General features: G+C 40.5%; 2 protein-coding genes across 2 annotated transcripts in view; both read left to right on the top strand.

Moving 5' to 3' along the window:
- Window positions 1-4,808, top strand: part of SNRPC (small nuclear ribonucleoprotein polypeptide C) — a 35,605-nt gene extending 30,797 nt beyond the window's left edge. The window contains exon 6 of the mRNA XM_053706793.1: window positions 3,242-4,808. Coding sequence (XP_053562768.1) covers window positions 3,242-3,384 — 143 coding nt within the window. The 3' untranslated portion in view covers window positions 3,385-4,808. The remainder of the gene's footprint in view (window positions 1-3,241) is intronic.
- Window positions 4,809-18,899: 14,091 nt separating this feature from the next.
- Window positions 18,900-20,323, top strand: part of BLTP3A (bridge-like lipid transfer protein family member 3A) — a 197,243-nt gene continuing 195,819 nt past the window's right edge. The window contains exon 1 of the mRNA XM_053706791.1: window positions 18,900-19,010. Within this exon, the coding sequence (XP_053562766.1) occupies window positions 18,967-19,010 (44 nt within the window). The 5' untranslated portion in view covers window positions 18,900-18,966. The remainder of the gene's footprint in view (window positions 19,011-20,323) is intronic.

The raw sequence follows: 20,323 nt of genomic DNA, 5'->3' as shown, positions 1-20,323 counted from the left end.
CAACATCTTTCCTCCCTGGGAGTGATAGTTCCAGTGCAGGAACAGGGTCTCGGGTTCTACTCCAACTTATTGGTGGTTCCCAAAAAAGAGGGAACTTCCCATCCCATTCTAGACTTGAAGTGTCTAAACAAATTTCTCAAAGTTCCATCCTTTAAGATGGAGACTATACGCTCCATTCTTCCTTTAGTACAAGAGGGTCAGTTCACGACAACCATAGACCTAAAGGATGTGTATCTTCATGTTCCTATTCACAGGGACCATCCCAGATTCCTGAGATTTGCCTTTCTGGACAAATGTTTTCAGTTTGTGGCCCTTCCATTTGGTCTAGCCACGGCTCCCAAAATATTTTCAAAGGTTCTGGGGGCTCTTTTGGCAGTGATCCGTTCTCGTGGAATTGCTGTGGCACCCTACCTGGACCACATATTGGTTCAGGCGCCATCTTTTCAACAAGAAAAATCTCACACAGAGATATTTGTCTTTTCTTTGTTCCCATGGATGGAATGTGAATCTGGAAAAAAGCACAATTTTCCCTGCTACAAGAGTAGTGTTCTTAGGGACCATAATAGATTCTCTATTGATGAAGATTTTTCTGACAGAGGTCAGGAAAAACAAAATAATTTCCTCTTGCCTCTCTCTCCAGGCTACTGCTTATCCTTCAGTGGCTCATTGTATGAAGGTAATTGGTCTGATGGTGGCTTCCATGGACATCATTCCTTTTGCTCAATTCCATTTGAGAGCTCTACAGTTGTGCATGCTCAGACAATAGAATGGCGTCCATGCAGATCTATCTCAGACTAGTTAGATCAGTCGTCAAGGGACTCTCTCCCGTGGTGGATTTCTTAGGAACATCTGTCTCAGGGCACATGCTCTTGGAGACCTTCCTGGGTGATCGTGACCATGGACGCCAGCCTGCTTGGCTGGAGAGCAGTCTGAAACTTGTTAAAAGCTCAGTCTGCTCTTCCCAAAAGTCTGCTCTTCCCATCAACATCTTGGAGTTGAGGGTGATTTACAATGCTCTATTGGCTTGGCCTCCGTTGTCCTCAGCCCAATTTATCATTTTCCAGTCAGTCAACATTACCTCTGTGGCTTACATCAATCACCAGGGAGGAACTCTGAGTTCCTTAGCCATGAAGGAGGTTACTCAGATTAGTCAGTGGGCAGAGACCCACAATTGCGGTCTATCTGCCTTCCACATTCCAGGAGTAGAGAACTGGGAAGCAGATTTTCTGAGCAGACAGACTTTTCATCCCGGGGAGTGGGAACTCCATCCAGAGGTGTTTTCCAGCTTAGCCCTCAAATGGGGGTGCCGGAGTTGGATCTGATGGCATCCCTTCAGAATGCCAAGCTTCCAAGGTACAGTTCAAGAGATCCGCAGGCCGTTCTGATAGATGCTCTCGCGTTTCCTTGTGTTTTCAGGTCGGCATACCGGTTTCCTCTGTTTGCTCTCCTTACACGAGTCATTGCTTGTATCAAACAGGAGGGGGGCATTGGTGATTCTAATAGCCCCTGCATGGCCTCACAGGATCTGGTTTGCAGACCTACTGGAGATGTCATCTCTCCCACCTTGGAGACTACATCTGAGGAAGGACCACCTGATTCAGGGTCCCTTCCTTCATCCAAATCTCTCTTCTCTGAAGCTGACTGCTTGGAGATTGAACGCTTAATTCTGTCTAAGCTAATTCCTAGAATTTTATCTTTTCTTCAGGCAGGCCTGGAAAAGGGATTGTCAGTCAGTACCCTGAAGGTCAGATTTCTGCTTTATCAGTTTAACTACATAAACGTTTGGCAGATGTGCAATCTTTTTGTCAGGCCTTGGTCAGTCTGTTGTTCCTCCTTGGAGCCTTAACCTTGTTAATGTTTTACAGCTGACTGTTTGAGCCATTGCATACCATAGACATTAAGTTATCTTGGAATGTTTTGTTTTTTGTTGCTATCTCTTCTGCTTGAAGAGTCTCGGCACTCTCAGCTCTGCCGTGTGATTCCCCCTTATCTTATTTTTCATGCCGATAAGGCGGTTCTTCGTACTAAGTTAGGTTTCCTTCCTAAGATTGTTTCTAATTGAAATATCAATCAGGAAATTGTTGATCCCTCTCTGTGTCCTAATCCTCCTTCTTACAAAGAACTTTTGTTACACAATTTGGATATTGTACGTGCTTTTAAATTCTACTTACAGGCGACTAAGGATTTTTGCCAGTCCTCTGCCCTCTTTGCATGTCTCTCTGGGGAAACGTAAAGGTCAGAAAGCTACTGCTACTACTTTTCTTTTTAATTACGAAGTATAATTTGTTTGGCTTATGAGACTGCTTGGGCAGCAGCCTTCTGAGAGAATTACGGCTTATTCCACAAGAGCTGTTAACTCTTCTTGGGCTGCAACTTCGTCTTCGCTAAATTTTTTTTCTTTTTTCTCAATTTTTCCAAATTTTAATATTTTTGCCTCAGTTGAGGCTTCTTTTGGGAGAAAGAAGGCACCACTGCTTGAAGAACCTGTTTAGGACTGCATGTCTTGTCCCCCCTTATTTATCCGTGTCCTCTGGTTTGGGTATTGGTTCCCTACAGTAATTACTCAAGCCGTGGACTCACCATATGTTTGGAAAGAAAAACAAAATTTCTGCTTACCTGATAAATTTATTTCCGGGTATGGTGAGTCCACGGCCCCACCCTTTATTTTAAGACTGTTGTTCTTTTTAGTATAATCTCAGGCACCTCTACACCTTGTTACTCCTTTTTCTCCATTTCCCTTTGGTCGAATGACTGGGGGTTGTGGGTAAGGGAGTGATACTTGGCAGTTTAACTGTGGTGCTCTTTGCCGCCTCCTGCTGGCCAGGAGTGATATTCCCAATAGTAATTACTTAAGGCGTGGACTCTCCATATCCGGAAATAAATTTTATCATGTAAGCATAAATTTTGTTTTTTTACCTCTGATTACCTTGTTTTAAGCCTCTTCAGACTGCCCCTTATTTTAGTTCTTTTGACACATGCATTTTATCCAATCAGTGCACAATATCTATTTGGCACATGTGAACATTCTCTCTCGTTCTTGTGTTCTCGTTATCTCTCTTGTATTTCACTTCAAGGTTGTTTGTTTTTTTAATTGCAATTGTGAATACAGCACTATGCTTGACACTCGGTTGGTCTAAACTAGAGTTTAGTATCTTAAGACATCTGTACTATGAATAACAGTGCTAGCCAACAAAGTAATCATGAACTATAAATTAATATTTTTTTATTTTTTTTTCTCCAGTTTCTTCTTCCTTTCCAGGCCCTGGGATGAGGCCACCTATGGGTGCACACATGTCTATGATGCCCGGTCCACCCATGATGCGCCCGCCTGGCCGTCCCATGATGCTTCAGTCCCGTCCTGGAATGGCTCGCCCTGACCGATAATAGACTTTTTAATTCCCCACCACCACCTTTTAAGCATTTTTCTTTCTTTTAATTTGTCTGCATCAGTGAGAATTAGATTGAAACAGAGCACACAGGAGTTGCAGATTTGGATCTCTGTTACTTTACCAAGATAGGTATTAAGTAAAAGATGCCACTTACGTGTTTCTGATAGGGATGTTCCATATGCCTGCATGTGTTCTCCCCCCCCCCCCCCCATTCTATCCAAGAATGGACACAGTGTGCTTTGATGGCAATCTCTCTAGTTTTTGTTTTCTTGTTAAGAGTATACTGCTTCACTTTTTTTTTGTTAAAAAAAAAAAAAAAAATTCTTCATATTACATATTTGAAAATTAGATCATATATTTCTTCCTTGAGGATGATTACTACTTTTAATATGGCAACAGACCTCTTGATTGTGATCCCCATTTTGAAGTGTGATAAAACTTGGCTACATAGACATATAGACCTCAATATGAAGAGACTTCTGGTATTTTACTTTTGGAAGAGGGCAGCCAAACACAGCCAGGAATACTTGCACAAGTTAATGGTGGCTAGCTGAGGGATTAGTTATACCTTTATAAATGATTTGATATTACCTTATGTTGTAATTGGGGGACCTGGTAGAATACCTTGTTTGTGTATAATGGTTTCATCAGTACAAGGTAAGACCTACTTTAGAACCCTACTACACTTCTGTAAAGTAATACTACATCTGCCATATTGTGCCAAGTGGATATCTTAATGGTGTTTTTAATTTATCTGAATACGCACCCACTGGTTGAAAAAGTTAATTCTAGTTTAAAGGGACAGTCACTTCAAAATCAAACTTTAGATAGATATGCAGTTTAATTTTTTCCCCCAATTTAATTATTTTATCAACTTTACTTTGTTCTTTTGGAATCCTTTGTTGAAGAGTAAACCTGGGTACACTCCTAGGACTTCCTGGGCTTACACGCATGCGCCTTTAGCATTTTCTGGCAGCGTTGTTTCTAGTAATGTTAGACATTTGTTGCAAATACTGCTGCCATAGAGTGACATTGCACATCCCTGAGCTACTATGAGTCCACTTCGATTTACTCTTCAACAAAGGATATCAAGAAAACTAAACACATTTGATAATAGAATTAAATTTTTTTTTTTTTTTTTTTTTTTTTTTTTTTTATTGCATTCTGTATCTGAATCAAAGAAGTTTAATTTTGGTTTGTCTGTCCCATTAAATATACTTATTTGCATCGTGCACTGCATTAAATGACTCGAGCATTTTTTGTTTTCTTTTCTTCTGTCCTGTCCTAGTTATTTCTCTGGCCAAAATTTATATTTGAAATTTGTCTCCATTGTCTTCAAAATTGTTTCTCATTTTTACAACCTGTTTGGATGCAGTTTATCGTTAAACTTTTATTATAAAAGTTTTTTTGCTAATTAAATTTTTTTATTGTGTGGGGAGTTTCTTTTGTATTGGGAAAATCCTTTTTGGGTTATTAGGTTTATTGAAACTCAAAATATTTGTTTCATGATTCAGATATCTCATATTTTAAACCACTTTCCAATTTACTTCTGTTATCAAATTTGCTTTGTTCTCTTGGTGGTGTTTGTTGAAGGATGAGCAATGCACAACTGAACACATCAGATAAGCCCTTTATGTGCAGCCACCAATTAGCAGCTAGCTCCCAGTAATGCATTGCTGGTGGTATTTTGAACAAATGATACTAAGAGAACAAAAGCAAATTAGATAATAGAAGAAAATTGGAACATTGTATGCTTTGAATCACAAAAGAAAAATGTCTTAGAAACTTGAACTATGCACTCCTGGAAAAGTTACATCCTATGAGTTATAAGTATCATTATGTTTTCCAATAACACATGAGTGGCTATTCTGGTGGGCTATGTTTGTGTACACCAGTTTCAGTAGCTCTCTTGGATAAGCCCGAAGATGCACTGCAGTGGGAGTAATTGGTATAAATTCTTCTAATCTAATCGAGAGAGTCAATTTTAGATACCTCAAATGTTAACATATGTAATAAATGCTCAATTACATATATATTTTACGGCTGGCCTGCACTCAGAGGTAGTCCAAAACAAGCGCTCAATACCAAAAGCGCACAAACTATCACAGTATCATCAAAATGGAAAATGCTCACCCTCTCAAACATCCATACAGAGTATCCTCGGGCAAACGGCGGTGCGATCTCAGTCTTGGCTGAGAGGACTTGCAGAACTCTTGTCATCCGGAGCCTTACACTCTTGCTGCCGCCACACATCTGACTCACTGTACTCTGTAAACGATCCGTATTGGATAATGTAGAGGTCACATGTGATTGCAAATTACCAATGGGAGGCCAGTCGGTTATTCAGAATGAGAAAAGGACTGATAACTGGCATATTCAAGGTTATCAAAAAAGGACAACCAGTCTGTTAAAAGCAACTTTATTGCTTCTTTAAAAGCATAGAAACTTCCACATGGAGAAGATCAAAAAGTGCTGTGTATCAGGAAAGCTAGTGCGTTTCGGCGAAAGCGGTAGTCCTAAATTCTTCTAATCCCTAAAATGAATCAAGCCACAGCAGTGCATCAAATCTTTGCCTCAAACTTTTACTCCTACAAAAAAGTAATATTAATACCCAGTTTTATATACTTTTAAGCGTAATTAGTTGTATTTGATCATCCTCTTTTTCTGAATCATTTGGAATATACAGTAGATATATAAAGTCTACACACCCTTGTTAAAATGTCAGGTTTCTGTGATGTAAAAAAATGACAAAGATAAATCATTTCAGAACTTTTTCCACCTTTAATGTAACCTATAAACTGTACAACTCAATTGAAAAACAAACTGAAATATTTTAGGTGGAGAGAAGTAAAAATAATAAAAAAATAAAATAACATGGTTGCATAAGTGTGCACATCCTTAAACTAATACTTTGTTTAAGGGGATGTAGCTGTGTTCAGAATTAAGCAATCACATTCAAAATCATGTTAAATAGGAGTCAGTACACACCTGCCATCATTTAAAGTGCTTCTGATTAACCCCAAATAAAGTTCAGCTGTTCTAGTTGGTCTGTCCTGACATTTATTTAGTCGCATCCTACAGCAAAAGCCATGGTCTGCAGAAAGCTTCCAAAGCATCAGATTGATCTCATTGTTAAAAGGTATGCGTCAGGAGAAGGGTACAAAAGAAATTCCAAGGCATTAGATATACCATGGAACATAGTGAAGACAGTCATCATCAAGTAGAGAAAATGTGGCACAGCAGTGACATTACCAAGAACTGGACGTCCCTCCAAAACTGGTGAAAAGACGAGAAGAAAACTGGTCTGGGAGGCTGCCAAGAGGCTTACAGCAACATTAAAGGAGCTGCAGGAATATCTGGCAAGTACTGGCTGTGTGGTATATGTGACCACAATCTCCCGTATACTTCATATGTCTGGGCTATAGGGTAGGGTGGCAAGACCGGAAGCCTTTTCTTATGAAGAAAAACATCCAAACCTGGCTAATTTTGCAAAAAACACATCCGAAGTCTCCCAAAAGCATTGTGTGAAAAGGTTTTATGGTCTGATGAAACAAAGGTTTAACTTTTTTGGCCATAATTCCAAAAGATAGGTTTGGCGCAAAAACACTGTACATCACCAAAAGAACACCATACCCACAGTGAAGCATGGTGGTGGCAGCATCATAATTTGGGCTGTTTTTCTTCAGCTGGAACTGGGGCCTTAGTCAAGGTAGAGGGAATTATGTACAGTTCCAAATACCAGTCAATATTGGCACAAAACCTTCAGGCTTCTGCTAGAAAGCTGAACATGAAGAGGAACTTCATCGTTCAGCATGACAACAACCCAAAGCATACATCCAAATCAACTAAGGAATGGCTTCACCAGAGGAAGATTAGTTTTGTAATGGCCCAGCTAGAGCCCAGACCTGCATCCGATTGAAAATGTGTGGGGTGGTCTGAAGAGGGCTGTGCGCAAGAGATGCCCTCGCAATCTGACAGATTTGGAGTGTTTTTGCAAAAGAGTGGGCAAATCTTGCCAAGTCAAGATGTGCCATGCTGATAGACTCATTACCAGAAAGACTGAGTGCTGTAATAAAATCAAAAGGTGCTTCAACAAAGTATTAGTTTAAGGGTGTGCACACTTATGCAACCATATTTTATTTTTACTTCCCTCAACCTAAAAAAATTGCAGTTTGTTCTTCAATTGAGTTGTACAGTTTTATAGCTCACATTAAAGGTGGAGAAAGTTCTGAAATGATTTATCTTTGTCTTTTTTTTTTACAAGATATGACGAGTCCACGGATTTCATCCTTACTTATGGGATATTGCCTCCTGGTCAGCAGGAGGAGGCAAAGAGCTGTATAAATAGCTCCTCCCTTCCCTCCCACTCCTGTCATTCTCTTTGCCTGTGTTAGTGATAGGAGAGAGGTAAAGTGAGGTGTTAGTTAGGATTCTTCAATCAAGAGTTTTTTATTTTTAAATGGTGCCAAGGGTACTATTTTTCTACAGAGAAGCGTCTGGAAATAGCCTGTCAGGTTATGGGAACTAGTGGAATTTTAGTTTCACTGCGCCTCCCATACTTGTGCTGCTTCTCTGTGTATGGTCATAGAATACTGACTAAGACCCTTCTACCTTACAGGACCTCAGGAGGCAGAGTGGACCTCTTGGCACTGTAAGATTTTCATGCTGTTCCTCAGCATGGAGGTAAGTGCAGTCCTTTGTTCTCTGGGGCTCTACAACATATCCCAGAACCGACTGTACTCTGCCTTTTTTTCCAATGGGGGGCTTGGGTAAGGGCTTCCCTTGGTAGCATGTGTGGGCTGTCTTTTTATTGTAAATGGGATCCCAAAATATTACACTTTTCCCAACTCATCTGGCAGGAACACATAGGCTTAGATGCGCTGGGAGCTGCGTTGGATACAATTGCTGACGCAACGGACGAGTCACTTGTTATGTTAAGTGCGGAGTTCACTACATGTCCTATGTTTTGGCTTACATGGGGGACCTTCTGAATATGAGACTGACGCTGGGAGTAGTACCGGAGTCAGAGGGAGATAAAGAAAGTAACTCTATCTGGCGGTGCTCAGTTGTTCTTCCCGGGGTATATTGTGTACGCCCACGAAGGGCGGGGCTAATTTCCGCGCCTTCAGCCGCGCAGTTAGTTTTATGAAGACGAACAGCATTCCTTACGGCTCCTAAGTCCGCTTGTGATAGTATAGGCAAGTGATCTTAGGCACGCCGTTTTAGAGGAGAATTCTTGGTCAGTGGAGTCAGGTAGGAGCTGCAGCGAGGTGACCGTTAAATTTGTGTATCTGTGGACCTTCCGTAGCAAATTGGGACAAAAATTATACTCCAAATTGTATTTTTGTTTAAGTCAAACGCTAAGCTAAAGCTGTGGGACAGTTTGTTTTTAAGGATACAGTGCACACGTTTTTCTTAGCTATACGTTTAGCTTTTTATTGTTGCACGATCAAGCTAACTTTTCATTTCTGTTAACATGGATGATCTTGAACACACAACATGCCCTATGTGTTTAGATGCCACTGCGGAACCCCCGGTTATGTTGTGTTCCTCATGCATTGAGGGGGCCTTACAGTATAAGGAGCAGATTTTCTTTACTAAAGATATGTCTAAGGATTGCTCTCATAAAGATGAGATTCAGAGTAGGCCGCAAACTTCTCCCCAAGTTTCACAGCCTTTAACGCCCGCTCATGCGACGCCTGTTCTTCTACAGCGTCTGCTTCATTCACTCTGCAGGATATGGCTGCAGTTATGTCATCCACCCTTTCAGAAGTTTTGTCTAAGTTGCCAGCTTTTCAAAGCAAACGCAGTAGGGGAGAGACCCAGGTGGTCCCTACAACTTCTGATACTTTGATGGCTATTTCCTATGTACCCTCCCAGGACTCTGAATGGGGGGGGTAGGGAGGCCCTGTCTCAGGGGGAGCTGTCTGACTCAGGAAGTGCATTACCCCAAACAGAGTTGGAAGTAATGTCATTCAGGTTCAAGCTTGAACACCTCTGTCTGTTACTATGGGAGGTATTGATGACTCTGGACGACTGACTCTATTGTGGTCCCTCCAGAGAAACTGTGTAAAATGGACAGATACTTGGAGATACCCTCTTATTCTGATGTTTTTCCGGTCCCTAAGAGGATTTTGGAAATTATTGCTAGGGAATGGGAAAGACCGGGAATTCCGTTCTCTCCTTCCCCTATGTTTAAGAAAATGTACCCTATAACTGACACTGTGTGGGATTCTTGGCAGACAATCCCTAAGGTGGAGGGAGCTATTTCTACCCTGGCTAGCGTACGACTATTCCTATAGAGGATAGTTGTGCTTTCAAGGACGGATGGATAAGAAGTTAGAGGGTTTTCTCAAAAAACTATGTTCATCAAGGGCTTCTATTACAACCGACGGCATGCATTGTAACAGTCACAACTGCGGCTGCCTTCTGGTTTGACGCTCAAGAAGAATCTCTTAAGAGTGAGACTTCTTTAGAAAAAAAATATTGTATAGAATTAAGGCCCTTAAGCTGGCTAATTCTTTTATTACGGAAGTTGAGAGCAATATTCAATACGCTTCATCCGATTTTAGTCGGGCAACATCACGGCTGTGGCTTACATCAATCATCAGGGAGGAACAAGGAGTTCCTTAGTGATGACAGAAGTATCCAAGATAATTTGGTGGGCGGAGGCTCACTCTTGTTATCTGTCAGCAATCTACATCCCAGGAGTGGACAACTGGGAAGCGGATTTTTTTGAGCAGACAGACGTTTCATCCGGGGGAATGGGAACTCCATCCGGAGGTCTTTGCCACCCTGATTCTCAGATTGGGCAGACCAGAGCTGGATCTCATGGCGTCTCGTCAGAATGCCAAGCTCTCGAGATACAGATATAGGTCCAGGGATACTCGGGTCGAACTGATAGATGCCTTGGTTGTTCAACCTAGCTTATGTGTTTCCACCGTTTGCTCTCCTTCCTCTGGTGATTGCTCGGATCAAACAGGAGAGGGCTTCAGTGATTCTCATCGCTCCTGCGTGGCCTCGCAGGACTTGGTATGCTGATTTGGTGGACATGTCATCTCTGCCATTGAGCTTACATTGAGGCAGGACCTTCTCATTCAGGGACCCTTCCATCATTCGAATCTAATTTCTCTACAGCTGACTGCTTGGAGATTGAACGCTTGATTTTTATCTAAGCGGGGGTTCTCTGATTCGGTCATTGATACTTTGATTCAGGCACGTAAGCCTGTTACTAGAAAAAAATTACCATAAGATATGGCGTAAATATCTTTATTGGTGCAAATCCAAGGGCTACTCTTGGAGTAGGATTAGGATTCCTAGGATTTTATGCTTTCTCCAAGAAGGATTGGAGAAAGGGTTATCAGCAAGTTCCTTAAAGGGACAGATTTCTGCTCTATCTATTTTGCTACACAAACGTCTGGCATATGTTCCGGATGTTCAATCTTTTTGTCAGGCTCTGACTAGAATCAAGCCTGTGTTTAGATCAATTGCTCCTCCTTGGAGTTTGAATTTAGTTCTTAAGGTTCTTCAAGGGGTTCCGTTTGAACCTATGCATTCCATAGATATTAAGTTGTTATCTTGGAAAGTTTTATTTTTGGTTGCTATTTGCTCACAGAGTTTCTGAGTTTTCAGCATTACGATGTGATTCTCCTTATCTTATATTTAATTCTGATATGATAGTGTTGCGTACCAAACCTGGTTTTCTTCCTAAGGTTGTTTCTAACAAGAATATTAATCAGGAAATTGTTGTTCCTTCGTTGTGTCCTAATCCTTCTAAGAAGGAACGTCTTTTACATAATCTGGATGTAGTCCGTGCCTTGAAGTGTTACTTGCAGGCGACTAAGGAATTTCGTCAATCATCTTCATTGTTTGTTGTGTTTACTGGGAAACGTAGGGGTCAGAAAGCTATAGCTACCTTTTTCTTTTTGGTTGAAGAGTATCATCCGTTTTGAATACGAGACTCCTGAACGAATTACAGCTCATTCCACTAGGGCTGTGGCTTCCTCATGGGCATTTTAAAATGATGCTTCTGTTGAACATCTCTTCACACTTTTTTGCCTCGTCTGAGGCTATTTTTGGGAGAAAGGTTCTTCAAGCAGTGGTGCCTTCCGTTTAGGTTCCTGTCTTGCCCTCCCTTTCATCCGTGTCCTATAGCTTTGGTATTGTATCCCATAAGTAAGAATGAAATCCGTGGACTCGTCATATCTTGTAAAAGGAAATTTATGCTTTACCTGATTTGTTTCTTTTACGATATGACGAGTTCACGGCCCACCCTGTCATTTTCGAAGACAGGTCTTTATTTTGTTAATCTTAAGTCACCTCTGCTCCTTTGCTTTTCCTTTCTCTTCCTAGCTTTGATCGAATGAATGGAGTGGGAAAGAAGGGAGGAGCTATTTATACAGCTCTGCTGTGGAGCTCTTTGCCTCCTCCTGCTGACCAGGAGGCGATATCCCTTAAAGGGACATTACACTGTAAAATTGTTTTTCAATTAATGTATTTTCAATGACTTGATATACCAGCTGCAGAGTATAAAATGTTTGAGAATTTGCATTTGCAGGTTTATTTATGTGTAGGCTGTGGCTTAAAAGCACAAAACCAGCTACTGCATATTACAATGAGTTGAGTTTCAAGCTAATATCAGATCTCATTATGTTATCACTTTTATTCACACACTTGTTTCCTTATATTATATCTGTTTGTAAAGCAATACTGAATACTTAGAAAGGACAATGGAAAATTAACATTTTATTACTTAAAGTGAATGTAAACCCAACAGTGTTGCTTATTGCCATATTATCACTCTCAACAATTTAGGTGGACCTTAATTCATCATTTTTTTCTGTGTACTTGCTAATCCCAAATATATACCTTTGTATCTCATTTTTGGAGCTGAGATTCCTCCACCCGCCATTTGGTCCCTCTATTTGGAAATGATTGACAATAGCGATTGCCAATCCGTTTTTTTACCCCGTGGCGTTCAACCCCTTTTTGGCAACGTCATGCGCTTATTCTGCGCATGCGTTAGCTTCTAATCCCCAGCTTCAGAAGTGATGCGTGTCCACGAGACGCGCATGCTCTGTAACAACTTCAATTTCAGACTCTATCAGCGGTATACAGTGAAGGCTACTGTGATTAGTATTGTACAGTGCTGCTAAGGGTACTGTGATTAGATGAATACATATTTTTCGGCTGCATTCGCTATCACAATAGTATTCAATTAACGGATACATTCATTGAATACTAGATAGCGCTTTGAGGAGGTCGGATGTTAACGCATGCGCAGCCTGTCTATCCTACTTTCACGCTTGCGCACATTAAGTATTTAAACGCATGTGCAGATTAAGTACAAAAGTTTTTCACGCATGCACAAAGTAAGGGCATCACGGGTGCGCGCATCAGAGATACGTATAGAGTAGGTGAGACCACTATACGTCACTCTCTGCAAAACAAGGAAGTGCCTTATGGGAGGAGTTGTGGCTCAAAACGGAGCGAAGTTAGTAATTAAAATATATTATAAATTATTTTTTTTTAATTTTTTTTTTTAAAGTTCACGGTTTGAATAAACATGTGTAATATAAGTATTAGGAGCCTTCAGTAGCTTGTAAATTGACATTCACTTTAAACTATCCTGCAACCCACTGAGACTGTAATTTCTTCTGCTGGCTGTGTTTACATAGTCTGGCAATAGCATATACTCCAGTATCAAAACTTTTAGTGTAGGTTGTGATACCACAGGCTAAATCGGCTCTTTTGTATGCTGAAATAGGGGTAAAGGAGCTACTTGTGAACAATTTAATATACTACAGCAGGAAAAATGGATCATTGGGAACAATTTAAAGGGGAGACATTTTTTGGGTGAACTGTCCCTTTAAGTAAGGCTGAAATCTGTGGACTCATATCGTAAAAGAAACAAATTTATCAGGTAAGCATAAATTTCCTTTTTTTTTTTTTTCTCTCCACATCACAGAAACCTGACGTTTTAAAAGGGGTGTGTAGACTTTTTATATCCACTGCATTATGTGCAGAGTGACGGAAATAAGTTTCTCTGTAGATTATTTAGTTTTACTGTAATGGAACAAAGTGTTTTCTTATGTATTGAAAAGCATTGTGACAAGTGAGAGTATAGATTATGCTTGTTTACAGTCTGATATAGTTATTATGTGAGCTGTTACTGACATCTAAAGGGATAGAACCATACTTCAGCTCAGCATAGAATTCAAACACTGTCAGTGTCTTCACAATATGCATACATGTTGTCTATTTATACTTTTGTCAACCATTTCCCCACCTCACCAATGGTTAAAAATATCTGTGAATGCTGTCTTTGGAAGATAGGCTTTTACAGACAAAAAGATTTGTGTACATGTTAAAGGCACAGTAAACACCCTGTGCTTACAAGATCTTTCTGATGACTTGCTATACAATAACTTATAAGCCATGTTACAAATGGTTTTAGGAAAAAAAACAACAGTAGATTTGTATAATCAACAAATGCAAGATAACAAGACAATGCAATAGTACTTAGTCTGAACTTCAAATGAGTTGTCTATTTCTACTCCCCCTGTACTATGTGACAGCCATTGGCCAATGACAAAGGCATACACGTACCATGTGACGGCCATCAGCCAATCACAAATGCATACATGCTTTTTCTGTGAATTCTTGCACATGCTCGGTAGGAGCTGGTGATTTAAAAAAGTTACTGCACATTTTCTTAATGGAAGTAAATTGGAAAGTTGTTTAAATTGCTGCTCTATCTGAATAATAAAAGTTTAATTTTGACTTGAGTGTCTCTTTAACATCCCCTTCCTTTTTTTTTATTTATTTTTTTTACTTCCAGTTTCTACCCATTATTTATTTGTTTTATTTGGAGGAGCCAGTCTGAGCTTTAGGCTGCAGACAACAAGGCTAGCCACAGTCATGTCAGTATAAAAGGCATTGCTGTCATCAATTAAAACCAATTAGGGACAGATATGTATTGTGGTTAGCCTTGAGAAGTCAGCAGGGTGCAGTTCGAGTTGTATTAGAAAATCTTTTTATTTTTTTATTTTATTTTTCTACTAAATTACATGAAAAAGGGGTAAATAAAGTATATTGCATCATTGTTTTATTATGAATAATTGAACTTTTTTATATATATAAAAATATGAATGTATTTCCTGTTCTTTTTAAAGGGACTTTAAGCCCAAAAATTATTTCATGGTTCACATAGAGAATACAATATTAAAAATTCCAATTGTCTATCTAATTTGCTTTATTCCTTAGATATCCTTTGTTGAAGAAATAGCAGTGCACATGGGTGAGCCAATCACATCAAGCATCTATGCGCAGCCACCAATCAGCAGCTAATGAGCCTATCTAAATATGCTTTTGGCAAAGGATATCAAGAGAATTAAGCAAATTAGATAATAGAAGTAAGTTAGAAAATTGTTTAAAATTGTTTGCTCTTTCTAAAAATGAAAGGAAAAAAAATTGGGTGTCATGTCCCTTTAAGTTTGGTCTACTAGCCTTATAAAGTGATATAGAAGGCAAAATTAAACTTATAAATCATAGTGTACAGTTTTTAGAATTTTATTTACGTCTATTATGAAATGTACTACTTTTTCTCGATCTCCTTTTGTTGCAACTCTGCTCCTTTCAATGAGCCTATACTGAGGTAGGCTCAGGAGTGCGCACCTGTCTTGCACAATACATGTATAATAGTTTTTTGTAAACAATGCAGCTATAGTGTTTAACCCCTTAACGACACGAGTCGTACAGGGTACGTCGCATACAACCTGGTCTTTAAAGACCAGCGACGTACCCTGTACGACTTTGGGGATTAAAGCGGCTGGAAGCGATCCTGATCGCTTCCAGCCGCTTTACGGTTATTGCAGTGATGCCTCGATATCTAGGCATCCTGCAATAACCTTTTTCCCCCATCCGATGCAGAGAGAGCCACTCTGTGGCCCTCTCTGCACCGGCATCGATGGCCGCAATCGTTGGTGGGTGGGAGCTGACCGTGGGAGGCGGGTGGGCGGCCATCGGTGACAAATTGAAGAGAGAGGGGGGCGGGATCGGGGGCGGGGTTGTTGGGCGCGCGCACGGGGAGGGAGCGGGTGGGAACCTCTACACTACAGCAAATTAATTATATAAAACTGGCAGTAAGGGGGATACAATCCCCAACAAAAATAAATATAAGGGATATGGGAGCGGGTGGGGGATTTGTCTGTGGGGGGGGAAGCTACACTACAGAAAAAATGGATTTTTAAAAAAAAAAAAAACAAAAAAAAAAAACATTTGTATTTGCAAACAGGGTACTGGCAGACAGCTGCCAGTACCCAAGATGGCTCCCAGTAAGGTAGAGATGGAGGGTTAGAGAGCTGTTTGGGGGGGGATCAGGGAGGTTGGGGGCTAAGGGGGGATCCTACACAGCTGCATATGTAAATATGCTTTACAATTTTTTTTTAAATTTTAAATATACCTTTTATTTTAGTACTGGCAGACTTTCTGCCAGTACTTAAGATGGCGGGAACAATTGTGGGATGGGGGAGGGAAGAGAGCTATTTGGGAGGGATCCTGGGGTGTGATGTGTCAGGTGGGAGGCTGATCTCTACGCTAAAGCTAAAATTAACCCTGCAAGCTCCCTACAAATGACCTAATTAACCCCTGCACTGCTGGGCATAATACACGTGTGGTGCGCAGCGGCATTTAGCGGCCTTATAATTACCAAAAAGCAACGCCAAAGCCATATATGTCTATTTCTGAACAAAGGGGATCCCAGAGAAGCATTTACAATCATTTATGCCATACTTGCAAAAGTTGTTTGTAAATAATTTCAGTGAGAAACCTAAAATTGTGAAAAATTTTACGTTTTTTTTAATTTGATCGCATTTTGCGGTGAAATGGTAGCATGAAATATACCAAGATGGGCCTAGATCAATACTTGGGGTTGTCTACTACACTACAGCTAAAATTAACCCTAGATGCTCCCTACATGCTCCCTAATTAACCTCTTCACTGCTGGGCATAATACACGTGTAATGCGCAGTGGCATTTAGCGGCCTTCTAATTACCAAAAAGCAACGCCAAAGTCCTATATTTCTGCTATTTTTGAACAAAGGGGATCCCAGAGAAGCATTTACAACCATTTATGCCATAATTGCACAAGTTGTTTGTAAACAATTTCAGTGAGAAACCTAAAGTTTGTGAAAATATTTGGGAAAAAGTGAACAATTTTTTTTATTTGATTGCATTTGGTGGTGAAATGGTGGCATGAAATATACCAAAATGGACCTAGATCAATACTTTGGGATGTCTTCTAAAAAAAATATATACATGTCAAGGGTTAATCAGGGATTCCTGACAGATATCAGTGTCCCAATGTAACTAGCGCTAATTTTGAAAAAAAATGGTTTGGAAATAGCAAAGTGCTACTTGTATTTATGGCCCTATAACTTGCAAAAAAAAAACAACATGTAAACATTGGGTATTTCTAAACTCAGGACAAAATTTAGAAACTATTTAGCATGGGTGTTTTTTGGTGGTTGTAGATGTGTAACAGATTGTGGGGGTCAAAGTTAGAAAAAGTGTGTTTTTTTCAATTTTTTTCCTAATATTTTATAATTTTTTTAAAGTAAATGATAAGATATGATGAAAATAATGGTATCTTTAGAAAGTCCATTTAATGGCGAGAAAAACGGTATATAATATGTGTGGGTACAGTAAATGAGCAAGGGGAAAATTACAGCTAAACACAAACACCGCAGAAATTTAAAAATAGCCCTGGTCCTTCAGGGAAAGAAATTGAAAAATGGCCGTGTCCTTAAGGGGTTAAAGGGACAATAAAGTAAAAAATAAACTTTAATGATTCTAATAGAAACATCCCCCCCCCCCCCCCGCCCTTGTCTGAAACACTCCATTGGTCGTTTGGAAGTTAGTTATTTCATTGTCTTGCTATTATACATTAGTTGATTTTGCACTTCTACTCTGGTCCTACCCGAGGCTAGGTAGTCTGCCTAGCTATGGTGGCCTAATGGCAAAGCGCTAGGTTCGGTTTAAACCACTGGTTTTCAAACTTGTCCTTCGGCCTCGCTAACAGGCCACATTTTATCTGAACTAGAGCACAGGTGAAATAATCAGCTGATTATTTTACCTGCTCTCATCCAAGGTAGTCCTGAAAACTTGGCCTGTTGGGAAGACCTGAGAGGACAGGTTTGAGAACCAGTGGTTTAAAGGGACACTCAATCAAAATGAAACTTTCATTATTCAGACAGAGCATGTAATTTTAAACAACTTTCCAATTTACTTCAATTAACAAAATGTGCAAAGTCTTTTTATATTTACACTTTTTGAGTCACCAGTTCCTACTGAGCATGTGCAAGAATAAGTGTGTATGCATTTGTGAATGGCTGATGACTGTCACATGGTACATGTATGCATATGTGATTGGCTGATGGCTGTCACATGGTACAGGGGGAGTGGAAAAAGACATAACTTTTAAAATTGTCAGAATAAAAATCTACTACTCATTTGAAGTTCAGACTAAGTGCTATTGCATTGTCTTGTTATCTTGCATTTGTTGATTATGCAAATCTACTGTGTTGACTGGTCCTTTAAACAATGGACATCAAGAGAGGGAGGAAGATTTGATAGAAGTGAAATAGTAAGATGTTTTTTAATGTACTGTCTGTCCATATCACAGAAGGTTCATTTTGACCGCCATAACTTTATAATTTTACCCTTTAACTCCACACATACAAATTTATTTTCTAACACTCCATATCTTGGATCACAATTTCCACGTGAAGATGATGCTGTGTTTTTAGTGTTGATACTATAACAAACTCAGTACTGTAATCTAGTGTTATGGACTGGGGTGGCACCATGCGTTGATTAAATGGTTGACCACACAAGCTCACAAAATTTGGATTTTGAATGCTGTACCATGTAAAAAAAAAAAAAAAAATCATCTTTTGCAGTATTCACAATCACTATAGAGTTTGTCTACAGCTGGAACCAACTTTGCAATAAGACTTATTCTGGAGCTGCATGAAAATAAATTCCATGACTGACCTAGCTCTGTTAGGTAAATGGTGTTGAGCTACATTTTGAGTTTAACATGATCATATTATATGAAGTGTCCATATGCTTTATTCTCTTATGTGGAAATGTGGGCTTACATCTAAGGGACAAAGTAACATTTGTGAACAAAGAAAATATAATACCTATTGAGTTTAAAGTGTCTGCTGTCGTTTTGTATCTACCGGGGGTGGGATTAAAGTCAGACGATACCAATATCTAGTGTTCCTTGCAAACAAACGTACATTAAAGTTTAGTTTAGAGGGTAGCGCAGTTCAATAAGATGACAATCTGTCAGTAGCAAGATATAAGCACCAACTTGATTGGAGACAACGTACTTCCACGTGTACAGGAGACTTCCAATGCAGGTTCACAGCGTCTCCTGGTTGCTAGACAACAGTGGTACTGTCATTTTCGCATCTCTATGGTGGAGCTGGCGCAGGGCCTGCCGGGATGCATGTTGTGGAGGACCTGACAGGAGTAGGTCGGGGGATAACAACACGGAGCCAGGACTGGGATGGCGGGAATTATCAAGAGGCAAATCTTAAAACACTTGTCAAGGTACACGGGGGGAGAAGTTTTGGATCAACTAGGGTAAACTCCTTAAAACTTGGGGTCCTGGAATTGGGTTGCATTTATAAGCGTTCACGGGTGGGTAGGTGTAATACGATGTGAAAGGACAGTACGAGACTCATGAGCTGGGGTTGCTGTGTTAAGAGATTACAAGGACAATACGGTTTTCAGGAGTTGCATACTGCAGTAAAATGTGAGACATTTGGGTGCTGCAATAAGACAGTCAGGACCTGAAGTACTGCTACATGAGTTTACATGAGCAATAAGGCACTCATAATTTTGCTGCAGTGAGGGGTAAAGGACAGTGCATCTATCAGGAGCTGAGGCGCTGTATTAAAAGGTTATATTTGCAGTAAGAGGTTTCCGGACAATATGACACTCAGGAGCTAGGGTGCTGCAATAAGAGGTTGCAGGCAGCAGGACAATATGACACTCAGGAGCTAGGGTGCTGCAATAAGAGGTTGCAGGACAATATGACACTGAGGAGCTAGGGTGCTGCAATAAGGTTGCAGGACAATAGGACACCCAGGAGCTAGGGTGCTGCAATAAGAGGTTGCAGGACAATAGGACACACAGGAGCTAGGGTGCTGCAATAAGAGGTTGCAGGACAATAGGATACTCAGGAGCTAGGGTGCTGCAATAAGGTTGCAAGATAATAGGACACTCAGGAGCTAGGGTGCTGCAATAAGGTTGCAGGACAATAGGACACCCAGGAGCTAGGGTGCTGCAATAAGAGGTTGCAGGACAATAGGATACTCAGGAGCTAGGGTGCTGCAATAAGGTTGCAAGATAATAGGACACCCAGGAGCTAGGGTGCTGCAATAAGAGGTTGCAGGACAATAGGATACTCAGGAGCTAGGGTGCTGCAATAAGGTTGCAGGACAATAAGACACACAGGAGCTAGGGTGCTGCAATAAGAGGTTGCAGGACAATAGGACACTCAGAAGCTAGGGTGCTGCAATAAGAGGTTGCAGGACAATATGACACTCAGGAGCTAGGGTGCTGCAATAAGAGGTTGCAGGACAATAAGACACACAGGAGCTAGGGTGCTGCAATAAGAGGTTACAGGACAATAGGACACTCAGGAGCTAGGGTGCTGCAATAAGAGGTTGCAGGACAATAAGACACACAGGAGCTAGGGTGCTGCAATAAGAGGTTGCAGGACAATAGGACACTCAGGAGCTAGGGTGCTGCAATAAGAGGTTGCAGGACAATAGGACACTCAGGAGCTAGGGTGCTGCAATAAGAGGTTGCAGGACAATAGGACATTCAGGAGCTAGGGTGCTGCAATAAGAGGTTGC

This window comes from Bombina bombina, chromosome 3, assembly GCF_027579735.1.
Source record: "Bombina bombina isolate aBomBom1 chromosome 3, aBomBom1.pri, whole genome shotgun sequence".
In the NCBI taxonomy this organism is placed as follows: domain Eukaryota; kingdom Metazoa; phylum Chordata; class Amphibia; order Anura; family Bombinatoridae; genus Bombina; species Bombina bombina.
Note: the sequence above shows the minus strand (reverse complement) of the source record. Positions and strands in the feature narration are given on the sequence as shown.